This window comes from Trichosurus vulpecula, chromosome 7 (genome assembly GCF_011100635.1).
Source record: "Trichosurus vulpecula isolate mTriVul1 chromosome 7, mTriVul1.pri, whole genome shotgun sequence".
Taxonomy (NCBI): domain Eukaryota; kingdom Metazoa; phylum Chordata; class Mammalia; order Diprotodontia; family Phalangeridae; genus Trichosurus; species Trichosurus vulpecula.
The window spans coordinates 63,427,380-63,448,221 of NC_050579.1; the positions used below are offsets into that span (position 1 = coordinate 63,427,380).

The 20,842-nt window shown below is 38.6% G+C and overlaps 1 protein-coding gene across 2 annotated transcripts in view; it reads right to left on the reverse strand.

The window, feature by feature from the left end:
- Window positions 1-1,684: 1,684 nt before the first annotated feature.
- NTNG1 (netrin G1) overlaps window positions 1,685-20,842 on the reverse strand; it is a 427,667-nt gene continuing 408,509 nt past the window's right edge. For both annotated transcript variants that reach the window (XM_036767766.1, XM_036767767.1), the window contains one exon: window positions 1,685-2,017. In XM_036767766.1, the coding sequence (XP_036623661.1) occupies window positions 1,794-2,017 (224 nt within the window). In that variant the 3' untranslated portion in view covers window positions 1,685-1,793. The remainder of the gene's footprint in view (window positions 2,018-20,842) is intronic.

The window sequence follows — 20,842 nt, forward strand, 5'->3', positions numbered from 1 at the left end:
AGCCTCCTTTGATTTTTCATATTTTTGAAACTTTGCATGGTTCTGTCATACCCCTCTGCTCTTTCCCTTGATGTCATACAACATAACTGGCCTAATAAAAGGCAGAAGCAAGAATTTATTACATCTTAGACAATACTCAAAGCAAACTTTATTTGCCAGAGTAACATTTTGTGACTGATTGCTGCAGGATATTTTGGCATTTGATCTAAATGCTCGATCTGAATTTATCTCAGTTAAGTAACTAATTTCTCATTTTCCTGCAACATTCCTGGATCTCCAGGTTGCCTCTCATGGGCACTCGATGTAAACATTGCATTTTAAGAGTCTCACAGTTCACCATCCCATATAATCATGTATCGTTGTCAGTCTGGGTAAGTCACGTGGCTTTAACAAAAGTCCCTCTAAGGTGCTGCCAAAAAGCTTTTATGTAATCTTGGCAGAGCCCTAGAATTTTTTTTCATTTGTTTTTACAATTTTCTCAAGTGGAAGTGGTCCCGTATTTTGTCGACGCTGTCCAAGATAAAGAACGATGATCCTTCTTGCTGAGTCCTAAATTCAGCTGCTGAATTGTATGTTCAGTCCACATCACAAATAGTAAAAATGATTGTGGGTCTGCCAAAGGGAGGCTTCTTTTTGTCTTAAGAAATGGCAATACCAATTCCTGATATCATTTATGCAGGAATTTTTATTCTTTAAATCTTCCAGATTAAAGCAACAAGAAAACATTTAGAATGTCCTTTGGTGGAATCTTATTACACTTTTTATATATGTAAACTGATATTCTTTGATGCCAGCACGTTGCTCATACAGAGGGATCTCTGCACAATTAAACAAAATGAAACAAAATTAAAAGAAAAAAAAGGACAAAGAAAATGTAACTGTCTTCTTATCTGATCAGAATCAAATACATTAACAGATTGTCGTGTAACACAAATTGGCAATAATACAAAAAATCTACATTGTACATTATTTCAAGAAAAATAACTTCATTTGAATACAAAAGGATAGATACATTTCTTTTTTTTTTCTTTTTTCTTTTCCCTTATAGCCACTCTTGTACAGTAGGTGTACATCAGCACTGGAGTGATGTAGTGCTGCTAAGATACACAAGGATATGACTGTCTTGAGATATTTTTAGAAGGGGCTGTAACACATGTGCATCACTAACATCAGACAAAGAAATCTTTCAACCAACAAGGGTTACTTACAGAGCAACGGTCACTATAGCACAGGTTGGAAGGGATTCAGGGACTGAAGCAGGCCAATATGGCAGCTTTGACCAGATTTCCTTATACCCACAATGCACTGACAGCAAAGAATGCTTCTATTTGGTTGGTCCACACACTGGGCAGAGAGGTACAAGAGAGCGCACCAGATTAGAGGCATAAATGTTTGTGTGTGTGTGTGTGTGTGTGTGTGTGTGTGTGTGTGTGTGTGTGTTTCTAGGTTGGTTTTTTTTTAAATTTTCCCTGTTTTTGGGTGAGAATGGGGAGGGCTTTTACAGCCCCTTCAATCCACAGTAAGTCCTGCAGCTGGCGTTGTGATTTGTAGTAATAATATCAGCAGCTGCCAACTTGTCTGGAGTCAGAAATTAACAGTCTCGACTCGGAATTGCTGTCCACAATTGATTAATATGGCTTAGTTCAGTTAGGCCTTCTTAGTTGTTTTTTTTTTTTTTCAACATGTGTGTATGTATTTTTTCTATGTTAGTAGCAAAAGCTTGGATTAGTTTAGCTTCCCCATGGTGTAGTCCCATCAGTTGGCTGAACTTGAGGCCATAGAGTATACTGAGCCTAAAAGAGGCGTGGGCCACTTATTCCTAGCAGAGCCACAAGCAGAGTGAAAGAGCCCTGTGCCCTTGCCCCATGGCCAGAGTCTGAGCTGCAACTTCCAGCCTCCTCGCACCGCAGCTTCTCGCACAGGATGCCAGTGTAGCCGGCTGGGCACTGGCACTTCACGTTGTTGTGACACGTCCCTCCGTTCTGGCAGTGCAGGAATTCATTGTCACACACATTGGCTGCAAAATGGGAAAAAACCAAAATCACCTTAAGTTCATCTGGCCTGGAAAGCCCACAATCCATGACTTCCTTTTCTATCCCCTTCCCCTTACACCCAACATACAAAGAATGGGATTTGAGTTTCCAAACAACTGAAGTTTGCTACTTTTGATCAAATCAGTTATTTTTTTTAATATAGATCTTTTTTGAGGGAGGGATATAATCTTGGAGAATATCCTTGTCCGTTTCAGGCTGCACAATACAAAATAATTTAATACCCATTGTTTGGCAGTCTTCTCTTCATGAGGCTAGAAACTTTTATGAATGCCTGATTTTTCCAAGGAGAAACTTCTGCTCTAAGACAGCAGAGTGCTTGAGTCAAATGAATGGAAAAAAGAAATGCAAAGTAGCATTGCTAGAACGATTAAGTATCCATAGGCAATGGCTCACACTCCCTTCATCTGGTTTTACTGACTGGCATGCACGTGTATATGTATGTGTCAGAATAGAAACAAAACGTATGGAAGGGAAATGGTATGGGAGAGCTAGCATGCAACCAAAGTGGGTGTTAACATTGCCTTTTAAGCCAGATCGAAAGACATAAAGTATATTTAATTGAAGGAGCCTCAGAAAGAACATTCACATTGGTTCCTGACAGTCTATTAGGACTTTTATTGCCTTGTAAATATAAGAAGTGGAATCCAAGGTTACCTTGATTCTACATTTCTGTAATATGCTCACAGCAAAAATCCTGATTATCCAGATTTTGCTATTTCAATCAATTAATAGAATCACTTTTAATAAATCAGCAAAACAATTCAGGGGATCTGAATTTTGGTCATGCCCTTTATCAGGCATCTTTTCCCATCTCAAGACTCCTCATCGTTCTGATATTCTGGTTATCCTCATTAATTTGAAGTCTCCAATTCTTTTAGATAATCAAGGTTCCACTGATTAAGCAGAATATTAAATAGGACCCAGGGAAATTAAAACAATAAGAAACAGGAAAAGTCAGGAATACTTCCAAACAACATATGCTGCTTAAGCATTTAACATGTAGGAGATGGACTATGTGGAAGGGGGAGTAGAAAGTGGGAGGCAGATGGGAGCAAGTAACTTTTTAGAAGCCACAATATTTTTTTCATTATTTCTCAAATCTCTTGGATCAATTCCCTAAGAGGACAGATCTATCCATCCATCCATGCATCCATCTATCTATCTACCTATCTATCTATATTTATCTATGTCTGTATATCTATCATCTATCCTTCCATCTATCTATTCAATTTTGTCAAGAGAGACAGAGACAGAGAGACAGAAACAGAGAGAGAGAGAGAGAGAGAGAGAGAGAGAGAGAGAGAGAGAGAGAGAGAGAGATGTGAAGAGAGGCAAGGAGATGAGAACGATGAGAGACAGGTTCTAAAAGAGACAGAGAGTGATGTGCAGAAAGATACAGAGAAAAAAAAGACAAATACAAAGGAGGGAGAAAAGGAGAGAGGGAAAGAGGACAGTGCAGAGAATGTGCAAGATCCACTGAGACCAGTGTACTTTAAAAACACAAACCAAAACAGAAAAAAAAAGGAAAAGAAAAAAAAAGAACTCCCCCCACACATCATTACTTCCAAAGATATGATGACACATGACCTTGCAGTGTTCATAAATCATGTTCCTTTCAACAATATGTCACCTTAAAAAAACAGCTTCTTCCCACACTAACTCCTGCTTACTCTGCTTGAGAAATGATGCCTGTGCATAGCTACATAGTTAATAAAAAGTGACCAATAAGCATCTTTCCATTTTATTGCCTCTCTCAACAATTCCTTTCTAGTTTCAAATGTAGTTTTATAACCCATTGGCATAATTCTGAAATGCACCCACACTCAGTAATCTATAAATGTCAACATAGAATATTAATGGGTCCTGAAGATGGAACTTTTGAAATTCTGATATAACATACGCTCTTCCAAATTCTAATGTGCACTACTGTGGCCACGTCGCAATGGCAGGCCTTATTAACTTAAATTCCTCTCCTTTGGCTGCTTTGAGATTATGAATAGAGCACTTTGAAATTATGTATATAGAACATAGATTATACTAGCTCATGAACTACATTTATGCATTTTGGAATTCATGCCTGGCCTGGAGAAACAATAAATGTGAGTCCATTTACCAACTGGTTACAGGGGTTAAAGTGATGATGTATTTTTAAAAAATGAAATTCAGCTCAGCATTTAGTAGTTTGCTTTTGTGATATGTCAGAATATATTTATCTGCATAGTGCAACCCAGGATAATCAAATCAGACATTAGGTGCCAGAATTTAAAGATAAAATGTTCGGTGTTTATTCTTCAAGGGAACAGATCCCTGAGCAAGACATTCCCTTTCATTTGGGCAACAGTGGTGGTGAAATATTTGTTCCATCAATATTGATAATTGCTGGCCTTGAGTAATTGAGTACAAATCAATAGTTAATTAAATGTCTCCTTTTAAAAATCAGTCCCTTTCTTCTGATTTTGGTCCTGAATATTAATTAGCTATTTACCAGAGTTTTTTTCCCCAAGTCTTTCAATACTGATGATAAAAGTTAAAATTCAATGACTTTTTATATTAAAAAAGTACCTATGACTAATTAACTCAATGATTACACTAAATTGAGTAAAATAATGTGCCTAAAAAGATATCTCAAGCTGCATTATCTTAAGAGGTTAGCAGGGAGAGGCATAGTTTTATTCCCTGTACAAAATGCATATGAGAATGCTTTTCCCTTCTTGAAAGAGTTATGCTAGACTAGACTCGAAGTCTAGAAAGAAACATATGTTTTCAGACATGGTCAATGTATAAATTTGTTTTGTTTCATCATACATATTTGTTATGGGGGAGGGCTTCTTTGAGGGCAGAGTGATTGGCGACTAGCGATAGAGATGAAAAAAAGAAAAGAATACCAATGAAACATATACATATACATACATACATACATACACATATACATATACATATATATGTGTGTGTGTGAATATATGTATATGTATATGTGTATATATATATATATATATATATATATATATATATATATATATATATCCAGAAGAGAAAAAAAGAAAGTTCAGACAGGGACATTGACGTTCAAGGAAGTTTTGTTACTACTGTTTAAAATTTAATATGTACATAAAAAATCTATACATATACAATCGCATTCAATCCTCATGATATGATATTTATTGAGTTCTGAGTTCAAACCCCATTTTCAGGAATTCTTTCCTGATTTCTCCAGGCACTCCTTCCCCAAACTACCTCATATTCATTTTGTATAAATTATCTATGCACTTAGACACATGCACATGGTGTCTCCCACATTAGGAGGAAACTCCTGGAGGGCAAGGATTTTTTTTTTGCTTTTGTCTTTGTATCCCCAGTATTTGACATATAATAGGCAGTTAATAAATGGTAACTGATTGGTTAATTACAAAAGAAAAAAAAGCAAGAATTATTATTATTATTATTTTTGAGATTGAGTCTATTATCTTGCTCAGGCCAGATGTCTAGCTGCCATGCAGGGGCCTGATCCTGTTTCTGATCAACATGAGGGCTTTAACCTCCTCCTTTTTCCCACTTGGGAAAGTTCATTCCTCCTTAGGTAACTTGGTGGCTCCTTCCTGCGTGGGTCTTACCAAATTGGTTCTGAGACCTAGTGCAGATACCTAACTGGGTCTAACTCACTGCAGCTCAGAACTCCCAAACCTGTGATCTACCAGCCTCAGCCTCCTTCGTTAGCAGGGTTTCCACTCATGCACCACAGAAGGCATCTTAGAGTATACTTTATTTCTATTGAATTCACTCTAGTACCCTCTATAGCAGTGACGTCAGATTTGAGAAATAGATCCCTGTAGGCCACATGTTGCCTTGGAAAACCACAATTTAGCATTATCTGTGTTGTATTTTAATTTTTTTGAACATTTCCCAATTACATTTGAATCTGGTCTGGGTGGTACTCAGGAGTTTTGCAACTGCAAGGGGCCAAGAGGCCTTGAGTTGGACACCTTTGCTCTACAGAACATATGATAATTTGTCCCCAAGGGGTTACATTCTTTCTATCTAGTTGCAATGTAAACACAGGTGATCAGCCCTCTTGCAATTAGAGAACTTTAATTCTGCTGAAAGAACCTTATCTAATCCTATCACAATGTCTTATTCATTCCTTCTGCTTTCATTCCTCTCTCCAAAATCTCTTTAAACACTGGATTTCTCTGGTTGAATGAATTATCTAGTTGACTGACAAGCATTTTTCAAGCCTTTCTTCTGGTTGTGGAACTATGCACCTGCTCTGGATATAAAACAAGACATAAAAGATAGCATCTCTGCTTTCACAGAAGCTTCAGTTTAGGTGGGAGGACACAACATCAGACAAAAGCTGACATCAGACAGAGAAGTAATATAGCAATGGGAGAATTGAAATTGAATATGGAATTGCTAACGGTATACAGAACAAAGAAAGTTTCTTGGAAGGTAATTTTGATCTGGGTCTGGAAGGAGATGATGGGCATCTATTGATAGAGAAAGATGCATTTTGTAGAGAAAGGGTAGTATATGGCAGAGATGATGAGCACACTGGTTTCACTACAGTAGAGATAATGTGGGGTTGAGGGGATAAGTTTGAAGTGTTTGGGGAGTGAATATCATGATTAATGGAGGACCCGGCTTTTCTGGTTTTCCTAAAGGCTCAGCTAGAGTCTTACCTTCTACAAGAAGACTTTCCGAGTCTTCTTTACTTAATTTTAGTAGAGATTATGCTCTATATTTTATTTGTATGCATGTTATCTCCTTGACTAGAAAGTGAGCTCCTTGAGATCTTTTTTTTCCCTTTCCTTTGGGTCCCAAGGGCTTGGCACAGTGCCTGACACAGTGTAAGTGCTTAATAAATGCTTGTTGACTTGATGGGACCTTGAATGGCAGAACTTCAGGGGGCACCATTGTGTAGTGGATAGAGTGCTAGGCTTACAGACAGGAAGATTTGGGCTGGAATCTGACTTTAGACACAACCTAGATGGAAGACCTTAGTCTGGTCCCTTAACCTCTTGGACTCAAATTCTTCCCCTGTAAGTTGGAGATGACAATACCTGCACTATCTGGCTCACTCTGAGAGGATCAAATGAAATGTGTGTGAAGAACTTTGCAGTTCTTAAGGGATGTATAAATATGAGTTGTTACTTTTTTCTTCATCTAGGCTGAAGAGTTGCTCAAAGGGATAGTAGAATTGCTGCAGTTTTTTTTTAAACAGGGGGATGCTATGAAGAAAGGATTTTTTTTTGTCATAATGAGAAGAGACAGAAAAAAGACTGGCCTTAAAGTTCAGGTTAGGTGCCACCTCTAACATGTAATGGCTGTGTTACCCTAGGCAAGCCACCTATCTAACCCCTCAATATCCTAGGAAATGCTTGAAAACTATAAAGTGCAGAACAGTTGCTAATCTGCTCTCATAGAGGAAGTTTTCTCACTGGTAGTTCCTTAAACCAATGAAATCACAGATCTGGAAAAAAATTAGGCCAGAGGCAGGTAAAAAGAAAGAATATTGTTTCACTAATATGGGCGTAAGCTGGTGAAGACCTAGATGAAGTTAGTACATAAAGGAATGAGACTGAGGGCTAGGTTTAATCTGAGAAATACTGTAGTAAGAATCAAGATTTGACAACTGATCGGGAGATGAATCAATGAATGAAATCAGGTTTATGAATCCAGAAGACTGAAAAGATGATGGTGTCATTGATGGTCAGTCCTATTAATGAACTACAACAATTGAAAAATGCTGATATTGTATTTAGAGAATAATCTTACTTCTTTTTCTTGGTCTGTGGAATTCCAAAGTAATCAATGAAAAGTCTGTCCAGACCTCAGTTTCTTTGTAGACTAAATAGTTGACTTTTAAGCTCAGGCCCATCTCCAACATTCTATGATTCGTATATGCATTTTTCATTGGTGAGATTTATGAATTTACAAGGCATAAAAAAGTTAGGGAACCTACTGACTGTCAAATACATGAAGACCTTAACTTCCTCTCGTGCTGGTGATTTTTACATTTACTTGCTTAATCTCAGTTGTCCAAGCAGGTCTTAAAGGGTGTCTCACACGCCTGCCCTAGGATCCAGCCCTGGCTTTGCTGCTAACTAGCTGTGTGAGATTGATTAAGTCACTTAATTTTACTTGTGCCTCAAATGTTTTCATCTATCCATAAAATGAGGGTAATAAAATACGCCCTTGAGATTTCCTCGTAGGGGCGTTCATGATGAAGATCAAATAAAGGAAGCTATATCAAAGTTCTTTTAAAGAGTTTAAAGCACAAGATAGCCACAAACTGTTATCCAAAATTCTCCTGAAATCCTTGTAAAGGAAGCTCATAGTAAGTAGGTTACGTTGGTAGACTCATTTCCTTCAGACTAATGAGTTAAACGCTGCCTTTCCCTGTGTGTCCAATTTGAGAAGCCCAATTAGAAAGCAGAAAATAACCAACACCTTCCTGACAACACCCTCATGTAGAATAGAGAATAAAAATGAAAACCCAGCAGCAAACCTGGTATGTATGTGTGATCTGTGTGCTTGTGATCTGTAGTATATGTACCCATTGGATGGTATATGGAGTCTGAATGTTTGATGAATTCAAACTGAGTATAACATCCTACTGCCTTAGGACATATGATTTCTCAGGGAAATGACATTCATACCCACTTTCTTTTCTTCATACCCACTTTCAATGGTCATTCTCTTAGTTATAGTATGAAATATTCTTTAAACAATGATAGCAATTGGTAGAGAGGGCTAGAATACAGGCAACTACTTATACTTCCATACACATATGGAAAGAAAGATGGATTTGAAGTCAGGAAGACTGGGATTAAAATCCTATCTTGGCTGTTGATTACTGTATGGTCAACCAGTGAAATGATTAATTCAGCACCTTCTTTGTGCCAAGTACTATTCTAGGTGCCAGGGATATAAATACAAAAATAAGATAGATCTTGTCCTCAAGGAGCTTATAAGTCATTTGACTCATCTGAGCTTTAGTTTCAAATCCATAAAATGGGAATAAAAACAAAGCACCTGCTCACAGGGTAGTTTTAAAGCTCAAATAAGATGGAATGCACATAAAGCACCTTGTAAACCCCAAAGACCTTTATAAATGTCAGCTTTTATTAATATCATTATTGTTTTAGTATCAAGAGGAACTGTGGCTTAGTCTGTCTCTAACACATCCAATCTGTGTAACACAGGACAAGTCACTTAAATGCTCAGCTCCTTAGACGACTCTCTGAAATGATAAATGACGGAAGAGTCGAAAATCGAAGTTGATAGAAAGAGCTTCCACACCCAGGGAGTTCCCATTACTAATGAAATCTTAGGTCAGGGCCAAAATATGTATATGAATATATTTGTGCATTTATGTATGTGTGTATGTGTTTATACACACACACACACACATAAGAAGACAATGGGCATGGGTCTTGGAGTCAGTAAGAACCATGTTCAAATCTGTCAGTCAGTCGGTCAATAAAATAAAGTGTCTATTACATGGCTGGCACTGTGCTAAGTGCTGGGGATACAAAAAGTGACAAAAGACAGTCCCTACCCTTAAGGAACTGATGATCTAACGGAGAAGACAGCAACAAACAAATATGTAAATTATATACAGGCTAAATAAGCTACAACCAGTACAAATAGGAAAAAGACTACTAAAGGGGCAGCAACTAGGATTAAGAGAGGTTGGGCAAGGCTTCCTGTAGAGGAGGGGATATTAGTTGGAACTTGAAGGAAGCCAGGGAAGCTAGGAGGCAGAGATGGAGAGGGAAAGAAATCCAGACATGGGAGACAGGCAGAGAAAATGCACAGACCTGAGAGATGGAGTGTTTTATTCAAGGAGGCCAGTGTTACTGGACCAAAGAGCACACAGTAGGGAGTCAGGTGTAAGAAGACTGGAAGGTTAAGGGTGGGGGGAGGGATAGGTTGTGAAGGGTTTTAAATGCCAAATGGAAAATTTTGTATTTGATCCTGGAGGAGATATGGAGCGACTGGAGTTTGTTGATTGCAGGGTGAGGTGTGAGGTGAAATGGTCAGATCTATGCTTTAGAAAAATCACTTTGGTGACTGAATGGAAAATGGATTGGAGTGGGGGGAGACTTGAGGCAGGCAGACCCACTTTGCTGTTAAAATAATCCAGGCATGAGATGATAAGGCCTAAACCAGGGTGGTGGCAGTACCAGAGGAGAGAAAAGGGAGTATTTGGGAGGTGTTGCAAAGTTGAAAACAACAGGCTTTGGTGAATGATAGTGAGGAGTTGAGGATGACACCTAGGTTGGGGACCTGACTAGGGGGAGGCTGATGTAATAGGGAAATTAAGAGGGGAGAGAAATCTAAGGAGGAAGATATTGAGTTCGTTCTGGGATATGTTTAGCTTAAAATGCCTACAAGATAGGCATTTGAGATATCTGAAAGACAGTTGTAAATCCAAGATTGGAAGTCAGCAGATAGGTTAGGACAGGATAATTAGATTTAAAAATCATTAGCATAGAGATGGTAATTAAATCTATGGGAGTTGATGAGATGCCAAATGAAGTCTTATAGGGAGAGGAGAAGAGGTCCCAGGACAGAACCTTGTGGAACACCTTCAGTTAGAGGGTGTGACCTCATTGAAGGCCCAGCAAAAGAGACTAAGTAAGAGTGATCTGATAGCTATGAGAACTAGGAGAGAGTGGTGTCCCAAAAACCTAGAGAGGAGAGAGTATCAAGGAGGACAGAGTGATCAACAGTGCTGAAAGCTGTAGAGAGGTCATGGAGAATGAGGACTGAGAAAAGACCATCAGTTGCCAAACAACTAAGAAATCATTAGTAACTTCAGAGATATCAGATTTGGTGGAATGATGATGTCAAGAGCCAGTATATAAGGGGTTAAGAAGTGATTAAAAGAAGAGAAGTGGAGGTGTCTATTGTAAGGAGCCTTTTCAAGGAATTTAGCCACAAAAGGCATAAGAGATATAAAATGATAGCATGGATGAAAGGATTAAGAGGGTTTTGGAGGGAGTGGGTGGGCTGGGGAGATATGGGCATGTTTGTACACAGTAGGATAGGAGTTAGTAGGCAGGAAGAAATTAAAAAATAAGTTATCGAGTGGGGATGACGGAATTGGAAAATCTGTTGGAAGAGACAGGATAAAATGGGATCACTTGTGCAGGTGGAGGGGTGGCCCTTAGCAAGGAGTAAAGGAGTAAAGCTTTCAGGAAAAGGCAACTCCATGTCATGGGATGAAACCTTTTTGATTTCTATGTAATGAACACAAGTCATACAGCATAAGGAACCAAGCTATTGAGAAAGCTAGAAGCTGCCAACTGGGCTGTCAGATACAATGAGAAATGACAGGGCTTAATTCCAGAGGGTGCCTATCGTATTCTGATTTCTCTATTATCAATGAGTCTCCAATGGTGCAATTTCCATAAGGAATGATACTTCCTTTTGACCACTCAATGGAAACATCATTCAAAATATCCAAGCATCCTTCAACAGAGCTCATATATTCCAACCAAAGGGAAGGTGTACTCAGATTGACTTCAAGGTTTGGATGAGCCTCACTGACTACCGGGTGCAAAAAGTTCTCAGTTTTCACAGACCTAAAAAAAAAAGCAAAACCCTGCAAATGTGGAAAGAGAATTGATGCCCTTTAAATGCCACCAGATAAAAATGGGTGATTTTTCTTCTCAAAAGTAATCATTAATATTGTATTGAAATCATGTTTAGGGTGTTTCCCAGATGAGATGGTCACAAACCCTTTCTGAGAAATCACTAGTTTCTTATCTGATACTACAAAAAAAAGCATTCTTTGAAGTTAAATGCTAGAAAATATTGCTTTCTTGCTTCTTTTGTCTAATGCTTACTGTTAAAATGGGCAGCTAGGTGGCATAGTAGATAGAGCACTGGGTTTGGAATCAAGAGGATTTATCTTCCTGAGTTCAAATCTGGCCTTGTACACTTACTAGCTATGTAATCCTGGTCAAGTAACTTAACTTTGTTTGCCTCAGTTTCTCATGTGTAAAATGAGCTGGAGAAGGAAATGTTGAATCACTGCAGTATCTTAGCCAAGAAAACTCCAAATGGGGTCACAAACAGTTGGACACGACTGAAAAATGACTGAATGCCATACCAACTCTTAAAATGGTGAAGACTGGAGTTTAAAGGAAATTATATTCAAGCACAACTTCATGTGTAAGATATACTGGAACCAATAAAGATATCATATAGTGAGATAATAACAGTGCTATTATTTTAAGCAACAATATGGCTATATTTTGCCATTGTATTAAAGAACTATGTGCTACCAACATACTTTTTTCTATTTTAATAACCAATTATATTATCCGTTTTGATGTAACACAAACCACAATGCTTCAGGAAAACCAAAAATGATCCAAATTGTTCTCATTCCTAACTCTACTGAGACCTGACTAAATAGTGTCAGTTTTCTATCATCCACACCTTACTTTCAACGGGACGTCATAAGAAGAGTCTTCTAAAATTTACAGTCAAAATATTTATATTAATATCAGGCTTTGGTTGCCATAGGTTATATACTAGACATATGCAAACAGCTATGTTCTTACAGTGACAAAATAGTATGTCCAGATTTAAAAAAATGTATACACAGACGTATTCATATTTTCAGGAGGGAGAAAGAACCAGAAGAAGGGTAGGGGAGGAAAGAGAGGGAGTCAACTTCAGAATTAGGATGTCCTACTTTCAGGTCCCACCTCTAACACATACTGACTGGGTAAGTGACTAGCCTATGGTCACATAGCTAGTGTGGGAGGCTGGACTTGAACTCAGATCAGGAGGCCACAGATTAAAGAGATTAGGAGCCCCAAAGAACACTTGATCCACGTTGCATTTCCCCCCCTTAGAATCTTTTCTGCTTGCTGACTCATCTTGAGTTAGAGTTGCTTTCTGACCTATAGATCATTTATGACCATACCTATACCAAGATCTTCCTCATGACAGCTAGGGTGTATAATGGATTGAGTGTTAGACTTAGACTCAGGAAACCTGCTTCAGATATCCACTGTTGGAGTGACCTTGGGCAAGTCCATAACTTCTCAGCCTAATTTTTCTCATCTGTACGATAAGGATAATAACAACCCCTACTTTGAAGGGTTGTTATAAGGATCAAATGAATAAATATTTGTAAAATACTTAGCACAGTTTCTGGTATACAGTAGGCATTATAAAAATGCTCATTCTCTTCCCCCCACCCCTGTTCTCTCCTCTTCAATATGTTGTTAATGATATTTAGATCACAAACATATATATGTATGTGTGTGTACACACACACACACACACACGCACACACACGCGCACACACACACACACACACACACACACACACACATTTCTGTGTTGTAATGGGATATCCAAATGGAGATGTCCTATAGGCAGTTTGACGTGTGGGCCTTAATTGTTGATGGGTAAGGGCACAAATAAAGAGATTTTTAGTTTCATATTACTTTGTCCCTCTTCCAATTTCCCAAGAGTGCTTTCCATCCTTGGTAGAATGTAAACTCCTCAAAAGTAAGTACTTTACCATCTTTCCTCTTTGTATTCCCATTACCTAGTACAAACTATGAATTTATTAAATGCTTTCCAAATTGAGTTGAAAGGATCCTTCATATCAGCATATGTTAATGATGAAGAAAAACCTCTCAGAAATTCCACTAATACTGGGTAGTGGTATTCCAAGCATCCAGTCTCCTATCTTGAGCACTGAAAAATGGAGAGGAGTGTGTATGCTTGTAATGAGGTACCTATATTATTACTTCCTATGTGGTTATTGTTTGTTCTGTATGAAAAAAATCTTATATTCCAATGCTTAAAAGTGTTTCATAGAGTGAAAATTTAATTTCCCCATTCCTCCTTGTCAAGCTATAGCCAAATATTTCCTTAGAGTCTTAATTTTTTCTTAAATATACTTGGCAGGAATAGCTCTAAATATGGTCTAAACCCTCTCAGGATTTTTAAAATTTAAGTCTGAAAAATAGCTATAGAACTCAGCAGTAACTTTTTCTTTTTTTAACCCAAGAATCTATTCTAATTCACTCTTGTCTTCAGTGGACCTCAGCATCCTTCTAACTGTCTCCTGACGATGTCAAACTCAGTCTTGCTTTTATAGTGTCAGGATGAAACAAAATTATTTCCCTAGTAATTACAGTGTCAAGGCAAAATATATTGATGTCAATACCTTTAAGAGAAAAAGATTAAAAAATGAAATAAAGACAATGAAAAAAAATACTGACAATGTCAGTCAGTTAAGAGATGCCTGAAGTCACATTAAATGTATTGTTTATTCCTCTTTCCCCCACCATTAGGAAATAGAAATGGGAATAAGAATATTCAGTGCTTCTTAAACAGTGGGTCATGACCCCATGTGGGACTGTGAAAAATTTGGCAACAGTAAAAGGTTTCTGAACACACAACCACCAAAAATTAATTAAAAATCAAATGTGTAATGAATCTGAAGTGTTTCTGGCATTGCTTGCCCATGTTGTATCACACAACTTCACTACGGCTTTGGTTCTGAACACAAAGCCTGCCAGCTTTGCATGGCCCAGGCCCTCAGGCTACGCAATGCCAACTAAAGCTTCTGAAACAGAAAAGGAGTCTTGGAAGGAAAAAGTTTAAGAAGCCCTGTGAATTTAAAGCATGCTAGGTGTGGTTAACACAGGAAATTTGAGTGAGGGTACATATCCAGGAATAGCCTCTGCCCAGAATCCTAAACCATTTTTATCATATCACTCAGCTCTTGATGATAGCCTGGGTTATAGAGACTGTGCCTGCTTCTTCTGAAGGTAAAATGCTGATGACACAGATTACAGATCATTGCTTCGAGTTGGAAGGGACTTCAATGACGACCTGATCCAGTCGATAAAGGAACAAGAATCTCCTCTATAGCATTCCTGACAATTGGGCATCCAGCCTTTACTTGAAGACACCAGAGATTGACATTGAAGACACTGCCTCCAGGGCGAGCCCATTTGGGTAGATTTTGGATAGCTCCAGACTATTTTAGTGTTTCCTGATGTGGACCTTCAATTTGCCCCTCTGCAACATCCACTTGTGACTCTTGGTTCTGCTCTTTGGGCCAAGCAGAATAACTCAACCCCTCCTCCATTTTACAATCCTTCAAATATTTGCAGACAACTACACTCTTAAGTTTTCTCTTCCCGTTTTTTCTTTCAAATGATCTTCACATGTCACAGTGCCTTCCCTGTCTACTCTCTAGGTTATTAACATCCATTGTAAGATGTGGCACTTAGAATGCAACACAATTTGCAGGAACATTCCTCAGACTCACAAACTTAGCTTTATCCTTGCTTTCTCTCTTGAAGTTGCCCCACATATCCAATATGTTGCTAAGTCTTATCATTCTACCTTATCAGACAACTGCCACCCAGGGACAGGCCCTGACCACCTCAGGCCTGAACTATTGCAATTAACTTCTACTCGTTCTTTTCATCTCAAGGCTGTCTCTACCCAAGTCCATTCTCCACTAACCTGCCAAAATGACCTTCTTAAAATACAGGGACTCATCATTACCTGTAGAATCAAATATAAAATCCTCTCTTTGGCTAACCCTTCCTAACTTTCCAGTCTTCTTTCCATGTGCTCTTGATGGAATCCTAATAAAGTTGCCCCCAGCCCCAATATTATAACTTCCTTATGGGCTCCACCGAACAGTAAGCATGTCCTGATTTAACCACACAATCTGAATAAATTATACCACAGGCCCCCAGACTCCATCATAGGCCTCACTGAACAGCAGGTCCCCTGCCTTACCTAGCCACTGGGCAACTCCCTGCCAACTCAATATCCTAACTTCCTCATATATGCCTCACTGCCTCACCAGCCCAACAGGTGTGTCCCTGAACTCATATTTCTCACAGAAACAGCAGGTGTGTCCATGTGATGAGAACCCAGCCACTCCCTCTGGCTAGTCTCTGCCTCCAGACTCATTCCTCACATTCCCCACAGAAATAACAGCTGTGCCCATGTATTAAAGCACAACCACATCTGTCTCATCTCAGACAGGACCACAATGTCCAGCCAATCAGGAAGCAGCACCACTAGGATTCCTCAGCAGGATATGGACCCCAAAACAATAGAAGGGACTTTCCCTAAGAAGGCACCTGCACAGCAACAGTAAAGAACTGACGTAGAGTAAATTTATAGCGTAGAGAGGCTTACTATAATTGTCATACATACATGCCCCCCCCAAAAGGTTTTTCTGTGTATGCATTGTGTATGCATGCTCAATTCCACCAAGGCTGGGACCCCTCCCCATTACTAATCTCTTGAAAAAACCCTCCTGCTTTTTTATTAATAATTTCTGTTGTGTAATCAGCATCATTACACTATAAATTTGCCTGTGTTGTCTTACTAAGTTGCTGGCTTCTTTTGGAACTCAGCCCATTGGAGGTGTCATTCTTAATAAATGCTTATACTTGGATTAGAGGTTGTCTGAGTGAATTCTTTGAGATGGTGACCCCCGCAACAAACTATGAAACTGCAGTACTCTAATCCAGCAACATTGAATCTCTTACAGTTCCTTATACACCACATGACATCTTTGGACTTCATGACTTTTTGTTGGAAGTCCCCCATGCCTGGGATTCTCTCCTGTCTTGTCTCCACCTCCTGGCTTCTCTGTCTTCCTTCATAACTCAGCTCAAATCCACTTATATGCAAGAGACCCTTTCTGGTCCTCTCTACTCCTGTCCTCCCCAACCCAGTGCCCCAAATATTGTTTGCATATAGTCTGTCTCATTAGGTTGTGAGCTCCTAGAACTCAGAAAACCTGTTTTTGCCTTTCTTTGTCCCTAGCACCTGACATACAGTAAGTGCTTAATAAATGCTTATTGATTGCTTCACTGACAAATGGTTAGGTCAGAATGCTGTCCTTGAACTGGCCACCGTCAGTTTTTACAGGCTGCTGGTCAAAAAAGAAAGAGGGCCGTCCACTTACTGAAGACACTTGTGTGGTTCTGGCAAATTCTCTTTCCCCAATATAAGCATCTGTGTTCCTCTGGCATGGCTTGTTTTGATGATTTCCTGTCTGGCGTGTGTGTGTGTGTGTGTGTGTGTGTGTGTGTATGTGTTACTGGGGTAGGGATAGAGGTAGGAGAGTAACTTCCATCAGGTACATCCTGCATCCTAGCTGTTGCTCATCATGGCATCTATATGGAGGCCATGTCAGCAGTATGTCTCTGATATTCATGTGATTCTCTCCCCCATTATATTACAAATTCTAAGAGGTCAGGGGCCATTTCATTCTCATTGCTTAGGATACACAGCATGTGATTAATAAATATTTACTAATGCTTGGTTTACTCATACATCTTCTATCCTCTACTGAAGAAGCTACCTACTTGAAAATATGTTGCTTTGTTCATATGTGCTTTGAAGTGTTGAGAAAAATAAAGAGCAAAAGCCCTTAGGCTTAGAAGGAACTGAGTTGTGAGGCTAATATTAAATAATTTTATGCAAAGTAACTTTTACAAAAGATCAGCTAAGAGGAGTGTGTTGATGGAGTCATAGCTTGGTTGTCAAGGCAACTCTCTAATCAATGGAAAAGAGATAGTCACAGGGGTTTTGTACAGACTGAGAGCAAAACTGTGTAGTAATACTTTGCTCCATCTTTTCTGTTTCTGATCTTGAAGAAGAAAGTAAAGGAAGCTATAGAAAAAAAATGTTTTAGATTTTCCTAAGAAGGGTAAGATGATTTTTTTTTCCTCAGGAGGAAAAGAAAAATCTTCTTGGCTGGTTGGAAAGAGCCGAACATTGGCTAGCAATATGAGGCACTTATGACACTCAGTTGAAGTGGCAGAGGAAAAGAATTATATGTCATTTGCTGGGAATCCATGAATAGGTCAAGGATCTCTAGGCTTTTTGATACTTAAAGAACTGAAAGATAAAGTAAGAGGTTCTTCAAGAAGTAGATGGAAGACCAAGGTAGGATTAAAGAATATGGCTAATAGTTCAAAATAGTTTTAAATTTTTAGATAGCTTTTAAGAGGCAATGCACTATTGCAAGATATTATTATTTCTTTAAACCTTGCTCTAAGTTTTTTTTATCATTTTATATATTTATCATAGTAAGTAGTAAAAGACATATATATATATGAATAATGGTATCTTAAGTAGAGAATGCACAATGGAGTAGATATGGGATGTATTACTATGTGCTTTTAGATATTTCTGGGATGAACACAGCCATTTAATATAATAGTCATAACCAGAAACTTTGTGAACTTTGTGCTTCGTGAATTGTAGTCATGCTTCCTAGCAGGAATTAAGCAGCATCTATATATTTGGCCTTAGAAACTCAAAACTTATTATTTGGTAGCAAAATGTTATCTCCTATACCCAATTAAATAAGTCCCCGAATGTAGTCTTTTTTTGTTTGGTTTTGTTCTTTAGTCAATTCATCCCATCCATTCCTACTATCATCAGCTTAGGTTCCTATAACATCATGCCTGAAAGTCAATCAACAAGCATTTATTAAGCATATACAACGTGCCAGACATTACGGTTAGAAAGACAAAAGTGAGGAAGACTCTACTGTAAAGGAAATTATGTATTTTACTTACTGGGTGAAGGTAACATCTTTACAGATAAGAAAATGCAGCATATGTAAAAAACGCACACTGATTGGGAAGGTGGTGGTTGAAAAACTAGGGGAATAAGGAAAAGATTCTTGAGGGAAGTGGAATTTGAGCTGAAATTTGAAAAGGAGTTAAAGGTTCAAAGAGGCAGAGGTAAGAAAGACCATTCCAGGTATAGGGGATAGTCTATGCAAAGGAACTGAATGGAATGCTATATTTGGAGAACTGTAGGACAGCTTTACATGCAAGGGGCATCAGTATTGTGAAATCATCCCAGAAAGATAAATTGGAGGAAAACTTTAAAGACCAGAAGAGTCTGAATTTTATCTGAGAGGCAATAAGGAGCCATTAAGGTGCTTGAGGACAGGATTGAAATGCTCAATTCTATACTTTATGAATATTAATTCAGTAACTCTCTTGAGGAAGACCAGATTCAAGAAGACCATATAGGAAGCTACCGAAATAGTACAGGTGAGAGGTGATGAAGGCCTGTAGTAGAGTGGTTGTGGTATGAGAAAAAAGAAGAGGTCAGGTGTTAGAGGTGGATGAACAAAGGATCTCTGAGGTTCCTAGCTTTGATGATTAGAGGAATGTTGACAGAAATAAGAAAGTTAGGAAGGAAAAATATGTATTTGTATTTTGAGGAAAAATTGAGATGCTTGTGGAACATCTAGATGGAGATATCTAGGAGGCAATTGGAGATGCAAGACTATTCTTCAGAAGAGATACAATGGTTGAATATGTAGATTTGGGAGCCATCTGCATAGAAATGATGATTAAATCTATGGGAGTTGGTTAGAACATCAAGAGAGAGAAGAGAAAAAGGTTCAGAATAGAACCTTGGGCACGGCACCCACCCACAGTGAGACATGGATAATGAATAATAAAGTATCCAGGATCCTACAAGGAAATTAAGAAGGATTCCAACAAAAAGCAAAAGAACCATAACTAAGCAATGTCACAAAACTCCAGGGAGATGAGATCATACAGAAGGAAGAGTTGTTAATAGTGTGTAATGCTGCAAAGGGGTCAAGTAGGATCAGGGCCAAGAAAGTCATTGGATTTAGCAATGAAGAGATCGTTGATGATTTTGGTTAACACCTCAGGGAGTGTATGCCCCAGTCATGCTGTTTCCCCTACATAATATTCTATCTCCCACCTCAGTGACTTTGCATAGACATGCCTGGAATACTCTCCTTCCTTTATCTCTGCCTCTTGGAACTCTCAGCATCCTTCAAAACTCATCACAAGTGTTACCTTCCTCAAAAGGCTTTTCCAGTACTCCCCAGTGGTTAGTGCCTCCTTCCTTTCCAAATCACTATTTCTTCTGTACTTCCCCACATTCACTTATCAATTAACATGTTGAATCCTCCTAGTGAAATGAAAGTTCAGTGAGGACAAAGACTATTTCACTTTTGTGTTCGTATACCTTGAACCTAACACAGTATATGGTGCATAATGGAACTTTATAAATGCTTGCTGTTTATTGGGTTGAAAGAGTAGTTTCAGTTGGGAGGGGGCTAGAATTCAGATTGCAAGCAGATGAAAAGTGAGTAAGATTGCACCTATGATTTTACTGGCACAGGGAACTCCCTTTATGAGGAAATTCCTCCTGTCAATATAGGTTGGCACATTCTCTATATCTTACAGTCTTAGAAATTTGTCTAAAATACAGGGAGGTTAGATGGCTTGCTCCTAGTATGGGTCTGAGGCAGCACTTTAACAGGCCTTCCTGGTTCCTAGGCCAGCTACTGTCTGAGAATATGTACGTGTGTGTATGTGTGTGTGTGTGTGTGTATGTGTGTGAGACACACACATATACATATATGTGTATACGTATGAATATGGAAATATATGTATATAACTGTGAGAATAGGCATTGGATGATAGTTTAAGCCTTAAAGGATCAAATGAAAGTTTTGTTTTGTTTTGATTTTTAAAGTAGAAAGAGACTTGCTTGCATATGAAGTCAGAAGAGAAGACAGTGGATAATAAGAGGTTGAAAATGAGGGAGAAAGGAATCAATCGAAGGGGCAAGAAGAGGTAAAAGAGATGGGAAGGGATAACATGGAGGAAATCATTCCACTAGCTTCACAACTAATTTATTTCGCTCCACTCTCTCCTACATCCAATTCATCTCGTATATCACTTCCAGGTTAATCT